General features: G+C 35.6%; 1 protein-coding gene across 1 annotated transcript in view; it reads left to right on the top strand.

The window, feature by feature from the left end:
• The window catches only part of LOC306964712 (acid-sensing ion channel 1-like), a 121,756-nt gene extending 97,652 nt beyond the window's left edge, over positions 1 to 24,104 (top strand). Inside the window, exons 5-10 of the mRNA XM_079558825.1 lie at positions 15,324 to 15,474; positions 18,175 to 18,231; positions 19,887 to 20,040; positions 21,307 to 21,398; positions 21,476 to 21,555; positions 23,489 to 24,104. Coding sequence (XP_079414951.1) covers positions 15,324 to 15,474; positions 18,175 to 18,231; positions 19,887 to 20,040; positions 21,307 to 21,398; positions 21,476 to 21,555; positions 23,489 to 23,608 — 654 coding nt within the window. The 3' untranslated portion in view covers positions 23,609 to 24,104. The remainder of the gene's footprint in view (positions 1 to 15,323; positions 15,475 to 18,174; positions 18,232 to 19,886; positions 20,041 to 21,306; positions 21,399 to 21,475; positions 21,556 to 23,488) is intronic.
• Positions 24,105 to 24,378: the final 274 nt, after the last annotated feature.

The following is a 24,378-nucleotide window of genomic DNA, read 5'->3' as shown; positions in this document are numbered from 1 at the left end:
TTGCCAGAGTGATATAGAATGTTGTTTAACTGTTGTCAGGGTGATATAAAATGTTCTGTAACTGTTGTCAGAGTGAAATAGAATGTTCTGTAACTGTTGTCAGGGTGATATAGAATGTTCTGTAACTGCTGTCAGAGTGATATAGAATGTTCTGTAACTGCTGTCAGAGTGATATAGAATGTTCTGTAACTGTTGTCAGAGTGATATAGAATGTCCTTTAACTGTTGTCAGAGTGATATAGAATGTTCTTTAACTGTTGTCAGGGTGATATAGAATGTTCTGTAACTGTTGTCAGAGTGATATAGAATGTTCTGTAACTGTTGCCAGAGTGATATAGAATGTTCTGTAACTGTCGTCAGAGTGATGTAGAATGTCCTTTAACTGTTGCCAGAGTGATATAGAATGTTCTTTAACTGTTGCCAGAGTGATATAGAATGTCCTTTAACTGTTGTCAGAGTGATATTGAATGTTCTGTAACTGTTGCCAGAGTGATATAGAATGTCCTTTAACTGTTGCCAGAGTGATATAGAATGTCCTTTAACTGTTGTCAGAGTGATATAGAATGTTCTTTAACTGTTGTCAGAGTGATATAGAATGTTCTGTAACTGTTGTCAGAGTGAAATAGAATGTTCTGTAACTGTTGTCAGGGTGATATAAAATGTTCTGTAACTGTTGTCAGAGTGATATAGAATGTTCTGTAACTGTTGTCAGAGTGATATAGAATGTTCTGTAACTGTTGCCAGAGTGATATAGAATGTTCTTTAACTGTTGCCAGAGTGATATAGAATGTTGTTTAACTGTTGTCAGGGTGATATAAAATGTTCTGTAACTGTTGTCAGAGTGAAATAGAATGTTCTGTAACTGTTGTCAGGGTGATATAGAATGTTCTGTAACTGTTGTCAGAGTGATATAGAATGTTCTGTAACTGTTGTCAGAGTGATATAGAATGTCCTTTAACTGTTGTCAGAGTGATATAGAATGTTCTTTAACTGTTGTCAGGGTGATATAGAATGTTCTGTAACTGTTGTCAGAGTGATATAGAATGTTCTGTATCTGTCGTCAGAGTGATGTAGAATGTCCTTTAACTGTTGCCAGAGTGATATAGAATGTTCTTTAACTGTTGCCAGAGTGATATAGAATGTTCTTTAACTGTTGCCAGAGTGACATAGAATGTTCTTTAACTGTTGCCAGAGTGATATAGAATGTTCTGTATCTGTCGTCAGAGTGATGTAGAATGTCCTTTAACTGTTGCCAGAGTGATATAGAATGTTCTTTAACTGTTGCCAGAGTGATATAGAATGTTCTTTAACTGTTGCCAGAGTGACATAGAATGTTCTTTAACTGTTGCCAGAGTGATATAGAATGTTCTGTAACTGTTGTCAGAGTGATATAGAATGTTCTGTAACTGTTGTCAGAGTGATATAGAATGTTCTTTAACTGTTGCCAGAGTGATATAGAATGTTCTTTAACTGTTGTCAGAGTGAAATAGAATGTTCTGTAACTGTTGTCAGAGTGATATAGAATGTTCTTTAACTGTTGCCAGAGTGATATAGAATGTTCTGTAACTGTTGTCAGAGTGATATAGAATGTTCTGTAACTGTTGTCAGAGTGATATAGAATGTTCTGTAACTGTTGTCAGAGTGATATAGAATGTTCTTTAACTGTTGCCAGAGTGATATAGAATGTTCTTTAACTGTTGCCAGAGTGATATAGAATGTTCTGTAACTGTTGTCAGAGTGATATAGAATGTTCTTTAACTGTTGCCAGAGTGATATAGAATGTTCTTTAACTGTTGCCAGAGTGATATAGAATGTTCTGTAACTGTTGTCAGAGTGATATAGAATGTTCTGTAACTGTTGTCAGAGTGATATAGAATGTTCTGTAACTGTTGTCAGAGTGATATAGAATGTTCTGTAACTGTTGTCAGAGTGATATAGAATGTTTTGTAACTGTTGTCAGAGTGATATAGAATGTTCTTTAACTGTTGCCAGAGTGATATAGAATGTTCTTTAACTGTTGCCAGAGTGATATAGAATGTTCTGTAACTGTTGTCAGAGTGATATAGAATGTTCTTTAACTGTTGCCAGAGTGATATAGAATGTTCTGTAACTGTTGTCAGAGTGATATAGAATGTTCTGTAACTGTTGTCAGAGTGATATAGAATGTTCTTTAACTGTTGCCAGAGTGATATAGAATGTTCTTTAACTGTTGTCAGAGTGAAATAGAATGTTCTTTAACTGTTGCCAGAGTGATATAGAATGTTCTTTAACTGTTGCCAGAGTGATATAGAATGTTCTTTAACTGTTGCCAGAGTGATATAGAATGTTGTTTAACTGTTGTCAGGGTGAAATAGAATGTTCTGTAACTGTTGTCAGAGTGAAATAGAATGTTCTGTAACTGTTGTCAGAGTGAAATAGAATGTTCTGTAACTGCTGTCAGAGTGATATAGAATGTTCTGTAACTGCTGTCAGAGTGATATAGAATGTTCTTTAACTGTTGCCAGAGTGATATAGAATGTCCTTTAACTGTTGTCAGAGTGATATAGAATGTTCTTTAACTGTTGCCAGAGTGATATAGAATGTTCTTTAACTGTTGCCAGAGTGATATAGAATGTCCTTTAACTGTTGTCAGAGTGATATAGAATGTTCTTTAACTGTTGTCAGAGTGATATAGAATGTCCTTTAACTGTTGTCAGAGTGATATAGAATGTTCTTTAACTGTTGTCAGAGTGATATAGAATGTTCTTTAACTGTTGTCAGAGTGATATAGAATGTTCTTTAACTGTTGCCAGAGTGATATAGAATGTCCTTTAACTGTTGTCAGAGTGATATAGAATGTTCTGTAACTGTTGTCAGAGTGATATAGAATGTTCTTTAACTGTTGTCAGAGTGATATAGAATGTCCTTTAACTGTTGTCAGAGTGATATAGAATGTTCTGTAACTGTTGTCAGAGTGATATAGAATGTTCTGTAACTGTTGTCAGAGTGATATAGAATGTTCTTTGTTGTCAGAGTGATATAGAATGTTCTGTAACTGTTGTCAGAGTGATATAGAATGTTCTGTAACTGTTGCCAGAGTGATATAGAATGTTCTTTAACTGTTGTCAGAGTGATATAGAATGTTCTTTAACTGTTGCCAGAGTGATGTAGAATGTTCTGTAACTGTTGTCAGAGTGATATAGAATGTTCTGTAACTGTTGTCAGAGTGATATAGAATGTTCTTTGTTGTCAGAGTGATATAGAATGTTCTGTAACTGTTGTCAGAGTGAAATAGAATGTTCTGTAACTGCTGTCAGAGTGATATAAAATGTTCTGTAACTGTTGTCAGAGTGAAATAGAATGTTCTGTAACTGTTGTCAGAGTGAAATAGAATGTTCTGTAACTGCTGTCAGAGTGATATAGAATGTTCTGTAACTGCTGTCAGAGTGATATAGAATGTTCTTTAACTGTTGCCAGAGTGATATAGAATGTCCTTTAACTGTTGTCAGAGTGATATAGAATGTTCTTTAACTGTTGCCAGAGTGATATAGAATGTTCTTTAACTGTTGCCAGAGTGATATAGAATGTCCTTTAACTGTTGTCAGAGTGATATAGAATGTTCTTTAACTGTTGTCAGAGTGATATAGAATGTCCTTTAACTGTTGTCAGAGTGATATAGAATGTTCTTTAACTGTTGTCAGAGTGATATAGAATGTTCTTTAACTGTTGTCAGAGTGATATAGAATGTTCTTTAACTGTTGCCAGAGTGATATAGAATGTCCTTTAACTGTTGTCAGAGTGATATAGAATGTTCTGTAACTGTTGTCAGAGTGATATAGAATGTTCTTTAACTGTTGTCAGAGTGATATAGAATGTCCTTTAACTGTTGTCAGAGTGATATAGAATGTTCTGTAACTGTTGTCAGAGTGATATAGAATGTTCTGTAACTGTTGTCAGAGTGATATAGAATGTTCTTTGTTGTCAGAGTGATATAGAATGTTCTGTAACTGTTGTCAGAGTGATATAGAATGTTCTGTAACTGTTGCCAGAGTGATATAGAATGTTCTTTAACTGTTGTCAGAGTGATATAGAATGTTCTTTAACTGTTGCCAGAGTGATGTAGAATGTTCTGTAACTGTTGTCAGAGTGATATAGAATGTTCTGTAACTGTTGCCAGAGTGATATAGAATGTTCTGTAACTGTTGTCAGAGTGATATAGAATGTTCTGTAACTGTTGCCAGAGTGATATAGAATGTTCTGTAACTGTTGTCAGAGTGATATAGAATGTTCTGTAACTGTTGCCAGAGTGGTATTGAATGTTCTGTAACTGTTGTCAGAGTGATATAGAATGTCCTTTAACTGTTGTCAGAGTGATATAGAATGTTCTGTAACTGTTGTCAGAGTGATATTGAATGTTCTGTAACTGTTGCCAGAGTGATATAGAATGTTCTTTAACTGTTGTCAGAGTGATATAGAATGTCCTTTAACTGTTGCCAGAGTGATATAGAATGTTCTGTAACTGTTGTCAGAGTGATATAGAATGTTCTGTAACTGTTGTCAGAGTGATATTGAATGTTCTGTAACTGTTGTCAGAGTGATATTGAATGTTCTGTAACTGTTGCCAGAGTGATATAGAATGTCCTTTAACTGTTGCCAGAGTGATATAGAATGTCCTTTAACTGTTGTCAGAGTGATATAGAATGTCCTTTAACTGTTGTCAGAGTGATATAGAATGTTCTTTAACTGTTGTCAGAGTGATATAGAATGTCCTTTAACTGTTGCCAGAGTGATATAGAATGTCCTTTAACTGTTGTCAGAGTGATATTGAATGTTCTGTAACTGTTGCCAGAGTGATATAGAATGTCCTTTAACTGTTGTCAGAGTGATATAGAATGTCCTTTAACTGTTGTCAGAGTGATATAGAATGTTCTTTAACTGTTGTCAGAGTGATATAGAATGTCCTTTAACTGTTGTCAGAGTGATATAGAATGTCCTTTAACTGTTGTCAGAGTGATATTGAATGTTCTGTAACTGTTGCCAGAGTGATATAGAATGTCCTTTAACTGTTGCCAGAGTGATATAGAATGTCCTTTAACTGTTGTCAGAGTGATATAGAATGTTCTTTAACTGTTGTCAGAGTGATATAGAATGTTCTGTAACTGTTGTCAGAGTGATATAGAATGTTCTGTAACTGTTGTCAGAGTGATATTGAATGTTCTGTAACTGTTGTCAGAGTGATATTGAATGTTCTGTAACTGTTGCCAGAGTGATATAGAATGTTCTGTAACTGTTGTCAGAGTGATATAGAATGTTCTTTAACTGTTGCCAGAGTGATATAGAATGTTCTTTAACTGTTGCCAGAGTGATATAGAATGTTCTTTAACTGTTGCCAGAGTGATATAGAATGTCCTTTAACTGTTGTCAGAGTGATATAGAATGTTCTTTAACTGTTGTCAGAGTGATATAGAATGTCCTTTAACTGTTGTCAGAGTGATATAGAATGTTCTTTAACTGTTGTCAGAGTGATATAGAATGTTCTTTAACTGTTGTCAGAGTGATATAGAATGTTCTTTAACTGTTGCCAGAGTGATATAGAATGTCCTTTAACTGTTGTCAGAGTGATATAGAATGTTCTGTAACTGTTGTCAGAGTGATATAGAATGTTCTTTAACTGTTGTCAGAGTGATATAGAATGTCCTTTAACTGTTGTCAGAGTGATATAGAATGTTCTGTAACTGTTGTCAGAGTGATATAGAATGTTCTGTAACTGTTGTCAGAGTGATATAGAATGTTCTTTGTTGTCAGAGTGATATAGAATGTTCTGTAACTGTTGTCAGAGTGATATAGAATGTTCTGTAACTGTTGCCAGAGTGATATAGAATGTTCTTTAACTGTTGTCAGAGTGATATAGAATGTTCTTTAACTGTTGCCAGAGTGATGTAGAATGTTCTGTAACTGTTGTCAGAGTGATATAGAATGTTCTGTAACTGTTGCCAGAGTGATATAGAATGTTCTGTAACTGTTGTCAGAGTGATATAGAATGTTCTGTAACTGTTGCCAGAGTGATATAGAATGTTCTGTAACTGTTGTCAGAGTGATGTAGAATGTCCTTTAACTGTTGTCAGAGTGATATAGAATGTTCTGTAACTGTTGTCAGAGTGATATAGAATGTTCTGTAACTGTTGTCAGAGTGATATAGAATGTTCTGTAACTGTTGTCAGAGTGATATTGAATGTTCTGTAACTGTTGTCAGAGTGATATAGAATGTCCTTTAACTGTTGTCAGAGTGATATAGAATGTTCTGTAACTGTTGTCAGAGTGATATTGAATGTTCTGTAACTGTTGCCAGAGTGATATAGAATGTTCTTTAACTGTTGTCAGAGTGATATTGAATGTTCTGTAACTGTTGTCAGAGTGATATTGAATGTTCTGTAACTGTTGTCAGAGTGATATAGAATGTTCTTTAACTGTTGTCAGAGTGATATAGAATGTCCTTTAACTGTTGCCAGAGTGATATAGAATGTTCTGTAACTGTTGTCAGAGTGATATAGACTGTTCTGTAACTGTTGTCAGAGTGATATTGAATGTTCTGTAACTGTTGTCAGAGTGATATTGAATGTTCTGTAACTGTTGCCAGAGTGATATAGAATGTCCTTTAACTGTTGCCAGAGTGATATAGAATGTCCTTTAACTGTTGTCAGAGTGATATAGAATGTCCTTTAACTGTTGTCAGAGTGATATAGAATGTTCTTTAACTGTTGTCAGAGTGATATAGAATGTCCTTTAACTGTTGTCAGAGTGATATAGAATGTCCTTTAACTGTTGTCAGAGTGATATTGAATGTTCTGTAACTGTTGCCAGAGTGATATAGAATGTCCTTTAACTGTTGTCAGAGTGATATAGAATGTCCTTTAACTGTTGTCAGAGTGATATAGAATGTTCTTTAACTGTTGTCAGAGTGATATAGAATGTCCTTTAACTGTTGTCAGAGTGATATAGAATGTTCTTTAACTGTTGCCAGAGTGATGTAGAATGTTCTGTAACTGTTGTCAGAGTGATATAGAATGTTCTGTAACTGTTGCCAGAGTGATATAGAATGTTCTGTAACTGTTGTCAGAGTGATATAGAATGTTCTGTAACTGTTGCCAGAGTGATATAGAATGTTCTGTAACTGTTGTCAGAGTGATGTAGAATGTCCTTTAACTGTTGTCAGAGTGATATAGAATGTTCTGTAACTGTTGTCAGAGTGATATAGAATGTTCTGTAACTGTTGTCAGAGTGATATAGAATGTTCTGTAACTGTTGTCAGAGTGATATAGAATGTTCTGTAACTGTTGCCAGAGTGATATAGAATGTTCTGTAACTGTTGCCAGAGTGATATAGAATGTTCTGTAACTGTTGTCAGAGTGATATAGAATGTTCTGTAACTGTTGTCAGAGTGATATAGAATGTTCTGTAACTGTTGTCAGAGTGATATAGAATGTTCTGTAACTGTTGCCAGAGTGATATAGAATGTTCTTTAACTGTTGCCAGAGTGATATAGAATGTTGTTTAACTGTTGTCAGGGTGATATAAAATGTTCTGTAACTGTTGTCAGAGTGAAATAGAATGTTCTGTAACTGTTGTCAGGGTGATATAGAATGTTCTGTAACTGCTGTCAGAGTGATATAGAATGTCCTTTAACTGTTGTCAGAGTGATATAGAATGTTCTTTAACTGTTGTCAGGGTGATATAGAATGTTCTGTAACTGTTGTCAGAGTGATATAGAATGTTCTGTAACTGTTGCCAGAGTGATATAGAATGTTCTGTAACTGTCGTCAGAGTGATGTAGAATGTCCTTTAACTGTTGCCAGAGTGATATAGAATGTTCTTTAACTGTTGCCAGAGTGATATAGAATGTTCTTTAACTGTTGCCAGAGTGACATAGAATGTTCTTTAACTGTTGCCAGAGTGATATAGAATGTTCTGTAACTGTTGTCAGAGTGATATAGAATGTTCTGTAACTGTTGTCAGAGTGATATAGAATGTTCTTTAACTGTTGCCAGAGTGATATAGAATGTTCTTTAACTGTTGTCAGAGTGAAATAGAATGTTCTGTAACTGTTGTCAGAGTGATATAGAATGTTCTTTAACTGTTTTCAGAGTGATATAGAATGTTCTGTAACTGTTGTCAGAGTGATATAGAATGTTCTTTAACTGTTGCCAGAGTGATATAGAATGTTCTGTAACTGTTGCCAGAGTGATATAGAATGTTCTTTAACTGTTGCCAGAGTGATATAGAATGTTCTGTAACTGTTGTCAGAGTGATATAGAATGTTCTGTAACTGTTGTCAGAGTGATATAGAATGTTCTGTAACTGTTGTCAGAGTGATATAGAATGTTCTTTAACTGTTGCCAGAGTGATATAGAATGTTCTTTAACTGTTGCCAGAGTGATATAGAATGTTCTGTAACTGTTGTCAGAGTGATATAGAATGTTCTTTAACTGTTGCCAGAGTGATATAGAATGTTCTGTAACTGTTGTCAGAGTGATATAGAATGTTTTGTAACTGTTGTCAGAGTGATATAGAATGTTCTTTAACTGTTGCCAGAGTGATATAGAATGTTCTTTAACTGTTGCCAGAGTGATATAGAATGTTCTGTAACTGTTGTCAGAGTGATATAGAATGTTCTTTAACTGTTGCCAGAGTGATATAGAATGTTCTGTAACTGTTGTCAGAGTGATATAGAATGTTCTGTAACTGTTGTCAGAGTGATATAGAATGTTCTTTAACTGTTGCCAGAGTGATATAGAATGTTCTTTAACTGTTGTCAGAGTGAAATAGAATGTTCTTTAACTGTTGCCAGAGTGATATAGAATGTTCTTTAACTGTTGCCAGAGTGATATAGAATGTTGTTTAACTGTTGTCAGGGTGAAATAGAATGTTCTGTAACTGTTGTCAGAGTGAAATAGAATGTTCTGTAACTGTTGTCAGAGTGATATAAAATGTTCTGTAACTGTTGTCAGAGTGAAATAGAATGTTCTGTAACTGTTGTCAGAGTGAAATAGAATGTTCTGTAACTGCTGTCAGAGTGATATAGAATGTTCTGTAACTGTTGCCAGAGTGATATAGAATGTCCTTTAACTGTTGTCAGAGTGATATAGAATGTTCTTTAACTGTTGCCAGAGTGATATAGAATGTTCTTTAACTGTTGCCAGAGTGATATAGAATGTCCTTTAACTGTTGTCAGAGTGATATAGAATGTTCTTTAACTGTTGTCAGAGTGATATAGAATGTCCTTTAACTGTTGTCAGAGTGATATAGAATGTTCTTTAACTGTTGTCAGAGTGATATAGAATGTTCTTTAACTGTTGTCAGAGTGATATAGAATGTCCTTTAACTGTTGTCAGAGTGATATAGAATGTTCTGTAACTGTTGTCAGAGTGATATAGAATGTTCTGTAACTGTTGTCAGAGTGATATAGAATGTTCTTTGTTGTCAGAGTGATATAGAATGTTCTGTAACTGTTGTCAGAGTGATATAGAATGTTCTGTAACTGTTGCCAGAGTGATATAGAATGTTCTTTAACTGTTGTCAGAGTGATATAGAATGTTCTTTAACTGTTGCCAGAGTGATGTAGAATGTTCTGTAACTGTTGTCAGAGTGATATAGAATGTTCTGTAACTGTTGCCAGAGTGATATAGAATGTTCTGTAACTGTTGTCAGAGTGATATAGAATGTTCTGTAACTGTTGCCAGAGTGATATAGAATGTTCTGTAACTGTTGTCAGAGTGATGTAGAATGTCCTTTAACTGTTGTCAGAGTGATATAGAATGTTCTGTAACTGTTGTCAGAGTGATATAGAATGTTCTGTAACTGTTGTCAGAGTGATATAGAATGTTCTGTAACTGTTGTCAGAGTGATATTGAATGTTCTGTAACTGTTGTCAGAGTGATATAGAATGTTCTTTAACTGTTGTCAGAGTGATATAGAATGTTCTTTAACTGTTGCCAGAGTGATATAGAATGTCCTTTAACTGTTGTCAGAGTGATATAGAATGTTCTGTAACTGTTGTCAGAGTGATATTGAATGTTCTGTAACTGTTGCCAGAGTGATATAGAATGTTCTTTAACTGTTGTCAGAGTGATATTGAATGTTCTGTAACTGTTGTCAGAGTGATATTGAATGTTCTGTAACTGTTGTCAGAGTGATATAGAATGTTCTTTAACTGTTGTCAGAGTGATATAGAATGTCCTTTAACTGTTGCCAGAGTGATATAGAATGTTCTGTAACTGTTGTCAGAGTGATATAGAATGTTCTGTAACTGTTGCCAGAGTGATATAGAATGTCCTTTAACTGTTGTCAGAGTGATATAGAATGTTCTTTAACTGTTGTCAGAGTGATATAGAATGTCCTTTAACTGTTGTCAGAGTGATATAGAATGTCCTTTAACTGTTGTCAGAGTGATATAGAATGTCCTTTAACTGTTGCCAGAGTGATATAGAATGTTCTGTAACTGTTGTCAGAGTGATATTGAATTTTCTGTAACTGTTGCCAGAGTGATATAGAATGTCCTTTAACTGTTGCCAGAGTGATATAGAATGTCCTTTAACTGTTGTCAGAGTGATATAGAATGTTCTTTAACTGTTGTCAGAGTGATATAGAATGTTCTGTAACTGTTGTCAGAGTGATATAGAATGTTCTGTAACTGTTGTCAGAGTGATATAGAATGTTCTTTAACTGTTGCCAGAGTGATATAGAATGTTCTGTAACTGTTGTCAGAGTGATATAGAATGTTCTGTAACTGTTGTCAGAGTGATATAGAATGTCCTTTAACTGTTGCCAGAGTGATATAGAATGTCCTTTAACTGTTGTCAGAGTGATATAGAATGTTCTGTAACTGTTGTCAGAGTGATATAGAATGTTCTGTAACTGTTGTCAGAGTGATATTGAATGTTCTGTAACTGTTGTCAGAGTGATATTGAATGTTCTGTAACTGTTGCCAGAGTGATATAGAATGTTCTTTAACTGTTGCCAGAGTGATATAGAATGTCCTTTAACTGTTGTCAGAGTGATATTGAATGTTCTGTAACTGTTGTCAGAGTGATATAGAATGTTCTTTAACTGTTGCCAGAGTGATATAGAATGTTAATACTGTTGTCAGAGTGATATTGAATGTTCTGTAACTGTTGTCAGAGTGATATAGAATGTTCTGTAACTGTTGTCAGAGTGATATTGAATGTTCTGTAACTGTTGTCAGAGTGATATTGAATGTTCTGTAACTGTTGTCAGAGTGATATAGAATGTTCTGTAACTGTTGTCAGAGTGATATAGAATGTCCTTTAACTGTTGTCAGAGTGATATAGAATTTTCTGTAACTGTTGTCAGAGTGATATAGAATGTCCTTTAACTGTTGCCAGAGTGATATAGAATGTTCTGTAACTGTTGTCAGAGTGATATTGAATGTTCTGTAACTGTTGTCAGAGTGATATTGAATGTTCTGTAACTGTTGTCAGAGTGATATAGAATGTTCTTTAACTGTTTTCAGAGTGATATTGAATGTTCTTTAACTTTTGTCAGAGTGATATAGAATGTTCTGTAACTGTTGTCAGAGTGATATTGAATGTTCTTTAACTTTTGTCAGAGTGATATAGAATGTTCTGTAACTGTTGTCAGAGTGATATAGAATGTCCTTTAACTGTTGCCAGAGTGATATAGAATGTTCTTTAACTGTTGCCAGAGTGATATAGAATGTTCTGTAACTGTTGTCAGAGTGATATAGAATGTTCTGTAACTGTTGTCAGAGTGATATTGAATGTTCTGTAACTGTTGTCAGAGTGATATTGAATGTTCTGTAACTGTTGTCAGAGTGATATAGAATGTCCTTTAACTGTTGTCAGAGTGATATTGAATGTTCTGTAACTGTTGTCAGAGTGATATAGAATGTCCTTTAACTGTTGTCAGAGTGATATAGAATGTCCTTTAACTGTTGCCAGAGTGATATAGAATGTTCTTTAACTGTTGCCAGAGTGATATAGAATGTTCTTTAACTGTTGTCAGAGTGATATAGAATGTTCTGTAACTGTTGTCAGAGTGATATAGAATGTTCTGTAACTGTTGTCAGAGTGATATAGAATGTCCTTTAACTGTTGCCAGAGTGATATAGAATGTTCTTTAACTGTTGTCAGAGTGATATAGAATGTTCTGTAACTGTTGTCAGAGTGATATAGAATGTTCTGTAACTGTTGTCAGAGTGATATAGAATGTCCTTTAACTGTTGCCAGAGTGATATAGAATGTTCTTTAACTGTTGTCAGAGTGATATAGAATGTTCTGTAACTGTTGTCAGAGTGATATAGAATGTTCTGTAACTGTTGTCAGAGTGATATAGAATGTCCTTTAACTGTTGTCAGAGTGATATAGAATGTTCTTTAACTGTTGTCAAAGTGATATAGAATGTTCTGTAACTGTTGTCAGAGTGATATAGAATGTCCTTTAACTGTTGCCAGAGTGATATTGAATGTTCTGTAACTGTTGTCAGAGTGATATTGAATGTTCTGTAACTGTTGTCAGAGTGATATAGAATGTTCTTTAACTGTTGTCAGAGTGATATTGAATGTTCTTTAACTTTTGTCAGAGTGATATAGAATGTTCTGTAACTGTTGTCAGAGTGATATAGAATGTCCTTTAACTGTTGCCAGAGTGATATAGAATGTTCTTTAACTGTTGCCAGAGTGATATAGAATGTTCTGTAACTGTTGTCAGAGTGATATAGAATGTTCTGTAACTGTTGTCAGAGTGATATTGAATGTTCTGTAACTGTTGTCAGAGTGATATTGAATGTTCTGTAACTGTTGTCAGAGTGATATAGAATGTCCTTTAACTGTTGTCAGAGTGATATTGAATGTTCTGTAACTGTTGTCAGAGTGATATAGAATGTCCTTTAACTGTTGTCAGAGTGATATAGAATGTTCTTTAACTGTTGCCAGAGTGATATAGAATGTTCTGTAACTGTTGTCAGAGTGATATAGAATGTCCTTTAACTGTTGCCAGAGTGATATAGAATGTTCTTTAACTGTTGTCAGAGTGATATAGAATGTTCTGTAACTGTTGTCAGAGTGATATAGAATGTTCTGTAACTGTTGTCAGAGTGATATAGAATGTCCTTTAACTGTTGCCAGAGTGATATAGAATGTTCTTTAACTGTTGTCAGAGTGATATAGAATGTTCTGTAACTGTTGTCAGAGTGATATAGAATGTTCTTTAACTGTTGTCAGAGTGATATAGATTGTTCTTTAACTGTTGTCAGAGTGATATAGATTGTTCTTTAACTGTTGTCAGAGTGATATAGAATGTTCTTTAACTGTTGTCAGAGTGATATAGATTGTTCTTTAACTGTTGTCAGAGTGATATAGAATGTTCTTTAACTGTTGCCAGAGTGATATAGAATGTTCTGTAACTGTTGTCAGAGTGATATAGAATGTTAATACTGTTAATACACCCAATTAGGTCATATTATGTACAACTTAAAATAAAAATAATTTTAAGGAAGTAATGACAGAAACCTTCTCGAATTAAGAGATTCGATCAAAAGTATGAGTAGATTTGGTCTGGTCTTAGATCAGATAAAACATCTTATCGCCAATGGAACAAGTCATTATTCTCTTATTTCAGATTATATTGTATAATTTCAAGTGAAAAACAAATCTTTTTAAAGGTAAAAGTTCATTTGTCTGATTTCAAAGTGGGTTTTATGCTCGTTCCATTGGCATCAGCATTTGTATCTTTATCTTTATCTTAGATTAGTCCAAACAGACTCAAATTCAACATAAAGAACCTTTTATTCAAGCAATTTTAAGTCATTTATCTCATTTTGGCCCTTGGCCTTTATACAATGAAAAAAATTGGCCCTCCGTTAAGAAAACTTGCCTCCCCCTGCTGTAGAGGTAGGCAATGTCAGGCCCGTGGGCCAAATCCGGCCCTCCAGCAGAGAACCTCTGGCCCTCAGGATGTTTTGAATGATTTTGAAGATGACATTGTTACACAAGTCAGAAATCAAATGCCTGTTAGAGGATTCTAAAAATGTCCAAAATACAGGCAATTCTTTCCATTTATCCAAACAGAACGGCCAATTAGGTCATCTATAGGGCTGGGTAAAATTACATTGGTTTCGATACCGATACCTGAACGATACTTTTTTTTTACCGATACCGATACGCAAATAGTTGGCGTCGAGAACCAGTGTTAATTTTGACAACATATTTTTATTTAGTCTTAGTCTTTTGACTAAAATGTATTTTAATTTTAGTCGAGATTTAGTCAAAAAAATCTTTTAAATTTTAGTCTAGTTTTAGTCGACTAAAATTGCATGTCATTTTAGTCGACTAAATTTAAGACTAATTTAGTCGGCTTTTATAATATGTATTATAATCATATTTAATAAAGCTCTTCTGCTTTATGGAGCTGCTCCTTTGGCAGAGAATTTACATGATATGAGGCTGTTTCAGACTATGCATAGAACATTGGATGATTTTAGTCTCTCCTTTTCATTTTTATTTAGTCTTATTTTAGTCGACTAAAATATCTGAACATTTTAGTCATGGTTTTAGTCTCATGAAAAACTTTAATTTAGTTTTAGTCCAATGTTAGTCGTCAAAAATATCACTTTGACTAAAATTAAGACTAAATATTTTAGTCGACGAAATTAACACTGTTGAGAACCAGAAAACAGAACAATAATGTGTGGAAGATCTGCGCATTTACATTTTCAGGTTCATCTCCAATGTCAAGAAATGTCGGGAAAATTGGGAAATAAATTGGGAAAAATGGGGCAAAATAGGTGAAATATTAGTAATAAAAAATTGGCAAAAATAAAAAATATATATTATACAAACAGGGGAAAAAATTGGCAAAAAAAAAAAAAGGGGGAAAAAAAATTGTTTATATTTATATTTTATATTTTTTCCATACCGGCTTTAGACACCAGTAGAACCTGAACTTTTTCCCGGATACCAGACTGGTGTTGTTTAACGGTACCTAGCTCTACTCATGTACATACAACGCTGGCATTTGTTGAAAATAGTGCTTTACTTTGGGCTGAAATTGGCAGGTCCGGCCCTTGGTCTTTTCACGATGAAGAAAATCGACCCTCCGTCAAGAAAAATGGCCGACCCATTATTCTAGACACATCCTTCATTCTCGCTTCCTTTGAGCGCACACTTCTCCTCCATGGCACCAAAGTTTTTCCCTTTCTCTATTTCTTTTCCAAATTACTATAATTATTTTAAAACGTGTGAGCACTAGAGAGGAACTGTAGTAGTATCAGCACCACGTTGACCTTTATTGTTTTGTTTCGTTCTCCTGTCAGCTCATATATCTGCCTCCGCCCTGGGGAGACTGTAAGGTGACGCCCATGGACTCGGACTTCTTTGACACCTACAGCATCACGGCCTGTCGAATCGACTGCGAGACACGCTACCTGGTGGACAACTGCAACTGCCGAATGGTGCACATGCCAGGTACGGAAGACTGAGCAGCTGCAAGGTCTGTAATGTAGCCTCTTTACCCCCACCTGAATCAAGCACATTTTCAACAGCTTGGCTTCATCTAAATATAAAAGCTTGAAAAGTAGAGTCAAAATGTGACAAAAAAGCAACAAAGAAGCAACTAAAGAGCAACAAAAATGTGCTGGAAAAGTAACAATGAAGCTTGAAAATAAAAGCTTGAAATGTAGAGTCAAAATAGGGATGAAAACGTGGATGAAAACGCAACAAAAAAGTGACAAAGGATGGATAGAAAAGCAACAAAAAATGTAGAAAAAATTGATAGAAAAGCAAAAAAACCTGACAAAATCACAAAACAAAAAAGTGACAGAAAAGCGACAAAGAAATGTGCTGGAAAAGCAATGACACCACAATAAAAAAGAAATAAAAAGAAATAGAAATGGAAGAAAACGCAACAAAAGACAAAAGAGCGACAAAAATGTGACAAAAAAGCAAAAAAGAAGCAACTAAAGAGCGACAAAAATGTGCTGGAAAAGTAACAATAAAGCTTGAAAATAAAAGCTTTAAAAGTAGAGTCAAAATGTGACAAAAAAGCAACAAAGAAGCAACTAAAGAGCGACAAAGATGTGCTGGAAAAGCAACAATAAAGCTTGAAAATATAAGCTTGAAAAGTAGAGTCACAATAGGGATGAAAAGGTGGATAGAAAAGCAACAAAAATGTACAAAAAATTGATAGAAAAGCAAAAAAAACGGACAAAATCACAAAACAAAAAAGTGACAAAAAAGCGACAAAGAAATGTGCTGGAAAAGTAACAATAAAGCTTGAAAATAAAAGCTTGAAAAGTAGAGTCACAATAGGGATGAAAACGTGGATGAAACTGCAACAAAAAAGTGACAAAGAATGGATAGAAAAGCAACAAAAAATTGATAGAAAAGCAAAAAAACGGACAAAATCACAAAACAAAAAAGTGACAGAAAAGCGACAAAGAAATGTGCTGGAAAAGCAACAACACCACAATGAAAAAGAAATAAAAAGAAATAGAAATGGAAGAAAACACAACAAAAGAGCGACACAAATGTGACAAAAAAGGAACAATAAGCAACTAGAGAGTGACAAAAATGTGCTGGAAAAGCAACAATAAAGCTTGAAAATAAAAGCTTGAAAAGTAGAGTCAAAATAGGGATGAAAACGTGGATGGAAAATCAACAAAAAAGTGACAAAGAATGGATGGAAAAGCAACAAATAATTGATAGAAAAGAAAAAAAAACTGACAAAATCACAAAACAAAAAAGTGACAAAAAAGCAACAAAGAAGCAACTAAAGAGCGACAAAGATGTGCTGGAAAAGCAACAATAAAGCTTGAAAATATAAGCTTGAAAAGTAGAGTCACAATAGGGATGAAAACGTGTATGAAAAAGCAACAAAAAAGTGACAAAGAATTGATAGAAAAGCAAAAAAAACTGACAAAATCACAAAACAGAAAAGTGACAAAAAAGCGACAGAGAGATGTGCTGGAAAAGCAACAACACCACAATAAAAAATAAATAAAAAGAAACTGAAATTGAAGAAAACGCAACAAAAGAGCGACAAAAATGTGACAAAAAAACAGAACATAAAAGCAAGAAAAAACGTTAAAGAAAATTATGCAAAAAACATTTCCAAAATGTGACATAAACGCAGTGACAAATAAAGTTACAATCAGTTTTGTAGGCCTTAGCTTTCAAATGAGGCGTCACACTGGCCTAGAGCCTGTAAGTTCTCTGGTCATTAAGCATTTAAGATTCAGGTAAAGCTGAACTAAAGGAAATGCGCTTGGTTAAGCCGGGGGTTAAGAGGTTATTAAAGTGAACATAACAGGTCAGTCAGACAAACCATTTTTCTACAGTGGAGCAGGAAACATCAGATTTTGAGAAATTTGATTATATTGCCCAGAGCAAAGAGCAAACACAGGTTGTTGTTTTTTTTATATCCAAAAATCCGCCTGAGTTCCAGTGGTTGAGCGGTTCGTCCTGAATTCAATGAGGCCTTTCTCTGTGGAGTTTCCAAGTGCTCCGGTTTCCCCTACCTCGAAAAACACGCTGGGCAGGTTTTCCCGTTTGTGGCAAATAAAGAGCTTTACATTCCCTTAACTGTGATGTCTATTCAAATATACAGCACCAGTATTTCTAAAAGTAGGGCTTGGCTATCATTGGGAGGATCAGCCCATCATGAAGCAAACTTTCCTTTTCCTGTTCCTGTTCCTGAACATAGATAGCACAACTGTATTTCATCTTTAGGAATTACTTTGCCTATGTATTCGATCAAGCTAAGTAATAGGGAATAAACATGAAAACCTGTCTATGCACATGAAGACAAAGCAATATTTCAACAATAATACAGAAACTCAAATTGACAATGGAGTTTTCAGTGTTTCAATGGTTTAGTTGTTGAGTAAAAGGCTTTTGTAAACCACAAGGGGTCACTCAAATCACTGTTTTGTCTGGTCATCACAATATGAAGAGGACTGCACGCTGCACCAAACACATTCTCAGGAAAAGTCATTAATAATCATAATAAGTAGAGTAATATAGGGATCAACATAGGAGCATATTGCTAATTACACATATACAGTATTGATGTTTTGTTACAACTTAATGCAGGCGAGTTATTTTTAGTCTGAACAATTGTACATGAAGAAAAATGTGTTGTTTTAAATATTTTTGCTTCGTCTGCAGGAGATGCTCCTTACTGCACTCCGGAGCTGTACAAGGAATGTGCTGATCCCGCACTCGGTGAGAAATGTCCCAACTTCATTACAGAGGATCATGTATTTGGATAAAGGAAAGCCATTTTTATCCAGTTTTGTCAAGTGGAGTGTACGTCAAGGGTTGAAAATCTAAAGGATAACAATGCAATGTAACAGTTACACCACATCAGACCAGTGATATAAGGGAAAATATCTAATACAATGAGGTTTAGGCGTCCACCGCAGCCCCTTTTCACTGCAGTGTGATCACATTCGGTGCAGTTTGAAGTTAAAGTACAGAAGTCTCCTCCAGCAGATTCAGCTAATTCTGCAGAATTACTTGAAAGCGTCAAATAAAGCTTCAAATATTCCTTAACACATCAATGGCGCACGCTGTTATCCAAAGCCCAAAAGCCGATCTTCTGCAAAGTGATAATAATGGGCCTCACATTCTCACGCACAAATTAGTTTGCCTTTGGAAGGTTTTTGGCTTTCAGAAAATTTGTTCTCAGCTGAAAATGTTCCTCTGGAAGAAAACGATCCTAAACCTAACAGTTCGCAGGACTCTTAGGCAAGGCAAGGCAAGGCAAGTTTATTTGTAGAGCACAATCCATACACAAGGCAATTCAAAGTGCTTCACAGTTGCATAAATACAAGAAAGCAAATAGAATCAACAACAACATCAACATAAAATTAATCCATTACAGTAAAAGGCGAGAGTGCAGATAAAATACTTTCAGTCATATGCACGGATTTGAACATTGTCAGAGTCGAGGCCTGTCTCACATCCTCATGAAGACTGTTCCAGATTTTGAAACTGAAACACAGCCTCACCTTACTCAGAAATGTTATATATTTGTAAGTATTAATAATCCAATATAATTTGGTAGAAAGAGTGCACCGTCTTGATTAATTCATATAAATAGAATTTTAACATATTACTATGTTTAATCAGAAATAAGTTGGTAATATCTACTTGTGGTCTTATTAACGACAGGTCTTAAGTACCGGTACTGTATGTATTACTGCTAAAAGTAATACATTTGCAGTCAATGCTGCCATTTATAAATAGGACTAAATGCCCACTGAATTGAACGTTATTTGATATCGAGTATCGGCCTCGATCGTGCAAACCTGTGTTTACAAGTCGGACGGCAAAGTATTGTGTGGATGCTTGAGCCTCGCAGCACCCGGCGCCTACTCGACCTAAAGTCCTTTTTTCTTTTGATGTTTTCTTGGTTATTAGTTGTGGATTTGCGTTTTGCCCTTCGTGTCCTCTGGCTGCCTGTTACACACGGCACCTCTTGTTCTTTTATGGCGAATATGCTAATTATCCCTCACACGCAAGCACTTCCAATTTGGCCTTCACTTTAAAACGCAGGTGCGAATGATTTTCCCAACTTAAGAATGTGTCTTAAGTTGGAAAACAGGCTGAATCAGACCCTGTTTTCTGGCAATGCCTTCTTAAGTACGGATTTAAAGATTTTTTTTTTTCAGAAGATGAAAGAGGCTCATTGGCCCTAAACAAGTCACGTTTTTAGCTTTAGACTGAACTCACTGTCTGATTTAAATGGCTTTGTAATAACACTTTTTTGTGTGCCTCTCCTGGGAATTGAACTGAAACATGTTCCAGTTGATGATGCTCAAACACACAGTAAGAGCTTGTCATACGTGTTGAACGGTCTGGTTTTCCTCCCGCAGATTTCCTGGTGGAGCGGGACAATGACTTCTGTGTGTGTGAGACGCCCTGCAACATGACGCGCTACAGCAAAGAGCTGTCGTTTGTCAAGATCCCCAGCAAAGCCTCGGCCAAGTATCTGGCAAAGAAATACAACAGGACGGAGCAGTACATCAAGTAAGCGCAAAAACACAGGGCTGCACTGGCACATGGAAGGTTATCCTTATCGCGGTACACAAGAGGGTTCAATTTGTCATTTGTCTCCACACTTTAGTAGACGTTGAAAGCTCTGTTGAAAATGAAAATGATGTAAGTGCATCAGGGGTTCCCACACTTTCAGGCCGTGACCCCCAAAATTACGATGCAAGCAATTTGGGACCCCACTTTGTAAAGTTTTTAGTTCTTATGATAATAATCAAGCAGCAAAAAATCTGGTTTAATGAGAAGGATCTACACAGTTTACGTTATTCCCTTTTTTTCCCAAATAGAAGTCTTTTCAATCAAGAATTTTATATAATTGTGTGTTAAAGGGACTATACAGAGTTTAAAAATGTTCAAATTAAGTATTTTCCTTCCAATTCATGTTCCAACAATGTCCTAATGTCCTAATGTGTAGAATGAGCCCAGACCTGTTCACCTCTGCCTCTAAAATCCTGCACTGTCACTCAAAAAGTTGTCAATTTGGGTCCGAAGTGCCGTCATGCACGAGCTTAATATAGAACCTGCAGTTACATGTATGGCCTGAGGTGGCAGTAGTGAGTATAAAATGGCTCACTTGCATCTAGCCCCTTTAATATAATTTTTGCAACCCCCACTCTGTGCCACACGACCCCCTGGAAGGTCCCACCCATCAGCAAACACAATGCTTATTATTTGTAGAATACAGTATGTTGCAATAAAAAGGTTATCCTCAGTTCTGTCCTCAGTGTCGTGGATTTAAGTCCTGGCACTGACAATTTGCTGAATGTCTCTCTGCTTTTTATGCCCTTTTTTGATGTTACTTTTTAAATGCCTTTTTAATGCACTTGTCACTTTTTTCATCATGTTTATGTAGCACTTTTGTGGCTTTTTCACGCTTTTTCAATGCTGTTTTGTCACTTCATTGTTGCTCTTATGATGTTTTTTGTAAGAAGCTTTTAGATTTGGGTAATGCCAAACTGGAAAAAAATGTGCTCTGTTCAGGTGGGTGTTTAGAGGTTAAACACCTGTGCACTGGTACCCGTCACAGCCCACTTTTACCTCTTGTATTGAACTCTATCACCAACTTTTGCCCCGAAGAAGTGTTTAGGTTAATCACAAAACAATTTAACCTCATTTTGTTTTTGTTTTTTCAGAATTTGAATAAAGGGATTTGCTTTTGATTTGATATGTTTCCTCATACTGTACAGCTCTATTATGTTCTTACATGACATGAAAACCTGCTCTTTCTCTGTGTCTTTACAGGGATAACATACTTGTTCTGGACATCTTCTTTGAGGCACTTAATTATGAGACAATAGAGCAGAAAAAGGCTTATGAAGTGGCTGGACTTTTGGGTATTTCTTTTTCCTCTTTTTTTTTTTACCCTGCTGCTTTAATTAGTAAAATAAAAAAGCAAATGTCCTTTCTTCAGGTGACATTGGAGGACAGATGGGGCTCTTCATCGGGGCCAGTATACTCACCATTTTGGAGTTGTTCGACTATCTCTATGAGGTGAGAGGTGTCTGGATTTTTTATGTGAATGCAGGGTTAACTTTATGTATGTGTACTTTATGTAGCAAGGTTTATACTGCATATGACACATTAGACACTTTTTTTGCTAAAACATAGTTAACACAATTATATTTAAGATTTAGCTAAAAGTTTTACCCAGTTTTCTTCAGTTTGACCATTTTTGTGATGTTTATAGTTTCACTTCCTTATTGGAGACTGACAGGAAGTGACAGAGATAGAGGACAACAATTTTAAACTGTTGCCGTGCCGACCATGTTATGTCAATGGCAAATGAGTCAAACTGTTGTGGAGCTTTACCTCTATCTATGTCACTTCCTGTCAGCAGCTTGAAAATTCTAATACAAATAACTTTCCTGTCCAACATTTCTTCATTAAATTGCTGCTTCACTGAAATAAAATGATCATTATCACTTCCAACAAATGTTATCCATCCTAATAAGTCAGACTTTCATTTTGCTTCATTTTGATTTTTGAAATAGATGCTGTTCATCTCGTGCACCTTGTTTTTTTTCTTTAGAATTATTTAGTTTTTCTGTATTTTCAGGCCATTTTCTTGGAATTTTCATATCACGATTTCCACACGATTTTATGTTTTGTTTCACACGATTTATGGTCATTGAAAATTAATCTGACTTTTTTGCTCAAACAGTACTCAGTACTTACAGTACTCAAGTAACACTCAAGTAACCCAAGTACTTTTTGTTTCTTTTACTTGAGTAAAATTATTTGAAGGTAACATTACTCTTACCTGAGGAAATATTTTGGATACTCTAGTCACCTCTGGTGCTACACCCGGTTTTACAATCATTCACATAACCTGCAAGAACACAAAGTAGATTTCACTCTGGTACGAGATGAAAATAGGTACAACCCCATAACCTCTTGACCCCCGTCTTAAAGGAATAGGCCACCGTTTTTACATACTGAGATATGTTCTTCCCTTAGCTTTGACGAGTTCTTTAGGACCTGTCTGATCTTCCCCCGTGCCTTCAATCACGTAAACACGGCGCAGACGGCGTTAGCATTTAGCCTCTCCCTCTCTCCTCTATAGCTCCAAAACAGGTCAAGATAGAAGCTACCAAGCTCTTCCACGTTTTCCCTATTTAAATATGGTTACGTAAAGTGTTCCACTACAAAGTATAATTACACAAAATTAAACAATGTGGATTTTCTAAGCTGATAAAAGGGGGGACTATAATGTAAGGCGTAATAATACCAGGAGTAGTTTGGCATCCGCACAGTAAAGTGAAGATTACTGCACGGATTTCGAACTACTCCTGGTATTATTACGCCTTACAATATAGTTCCCCCTTTTATCCGCTTAGAAAATCCACATTTTCTAAGCGGATAAATGTGGATTTTTTTACAATCCACATTGTAAAAAAATCCAGTATGTAAAAACGGTGGCCTATTCCTTTAACCAAGCCCATTTTCTCTAATTCAGCTTTACCCAAATCTACAAAACCCATCTAAACGGATACATTTCCTTGCATTGTCGCCACATTTTCTTCGCCTTTTAGCCCCTTTTTTTGTCTCACTTTTGTCACTTTTCTATTACTCTTTTGTTGCTTTTTCGTCTCATTTTCACTTTTTTCAAGAAACGTTTAAATTTGTGTAAAGTAGAACTGGAGAAAATGCGAGGGGTAAGAGGTTGATCTTAATACATATTTTTTTTGTCCATTTTAACTTTGGTTCTCTCCAAAAAATGTACTTTTAAATATATATGCTTATTATCAGAATTGTGGATGCCATTGTTTTGTTATTACTGCTTTGGCTGAACAAATGACCAGCTTGAGTGAGGAAAGACTAGCATAAACCGATAGATCTTTGAGAGTCTTAAATGTACGGCCATGCGATGAACCGAACCCCCCCTGTCTGCTCCCTGACGCCTCCTCCTTTGTTTTGACCTCAGGTGTTAAAGTACAAGCTGTGCCGCTGCTCCAATAAGAAGCACAAGCACAGCTCCAGCAGTGACCAGGGCACGGTGCTCAGCCTGGACGATGTCAAGTGTCACGTGACCAACTTCCACTAAAAAGGCCGTGCTCTCCCGACGGACCGCCGCTGCGCGAGACTCCACGTGAACTTTATGACCGGGTCTGAAGTAAGTAACACGCTGCGGCGGCAAGACGTGTCCCTGGTTCTGCTTTTGGTGCCACGAGACGGGACAGAAAAAACTGACGGACGAGTCAAAGCGGCAGAAACAAAGTGTTTGGTGTAAATGCATGTACAGCTTTGTCAAAGGCTCATTCAAGATACAGTATTGTTGAAACGGAGGACAATAACTAAACAAGCTGACTGTGAACTTCAGAGTGTCGGCTGTGTGCTCCACATTATTCAATTTGTCAGTCATGCCAAGTTTGTTTTATAAATATCTAAGCATCATGGATTTGTTAGCATGTTTACAGCATATTGTTTACATTTAGTAACCGGTATAGTTTCTCAATAGGGCTGCACAATATGAGAGAAAAAATGCAATAATGATTTGAGATTTCTTACTAAATTCCACTACATTTAATTGTGTAAAAACAAGAATTAATACTAAATACTAAATCTGGACTATATAAGGGAAAAGTGGAACTGTATTTGGAAAATCATATTATCAGGGCTGGGACAGAATTGGAAACGATGTATCACAATACTTTTGATACTCAGTTATAGAAAGGAAATATACAAATATACAATGTTTTTTACTTCAAGATAGTTTTGTTAAATTCAGATTTGGTGCTGATTGGTTTAAACAAAAGATCTAGAATTTTAAAGTGGTTCTGCCATTTGTCCATCCATCCATCCACCCATTTTCTT

This window comes from Gobius niger, assembly GCF_951799975.1.
Source record: "Gobius niger genome assembly, chromosome: 6".
NCBI classification, from domain to species: Eukaryota; Metazoa; Chordata; class Actinopteri; order Gobiiformes; family Gobiidae; genus Gobius; species Gobius niger.
The sequence above is the reverse complement of the archived record's forward strand: the minus strand, read 5'-3'. Positions and strand labels throughout refer to the sequence as shown.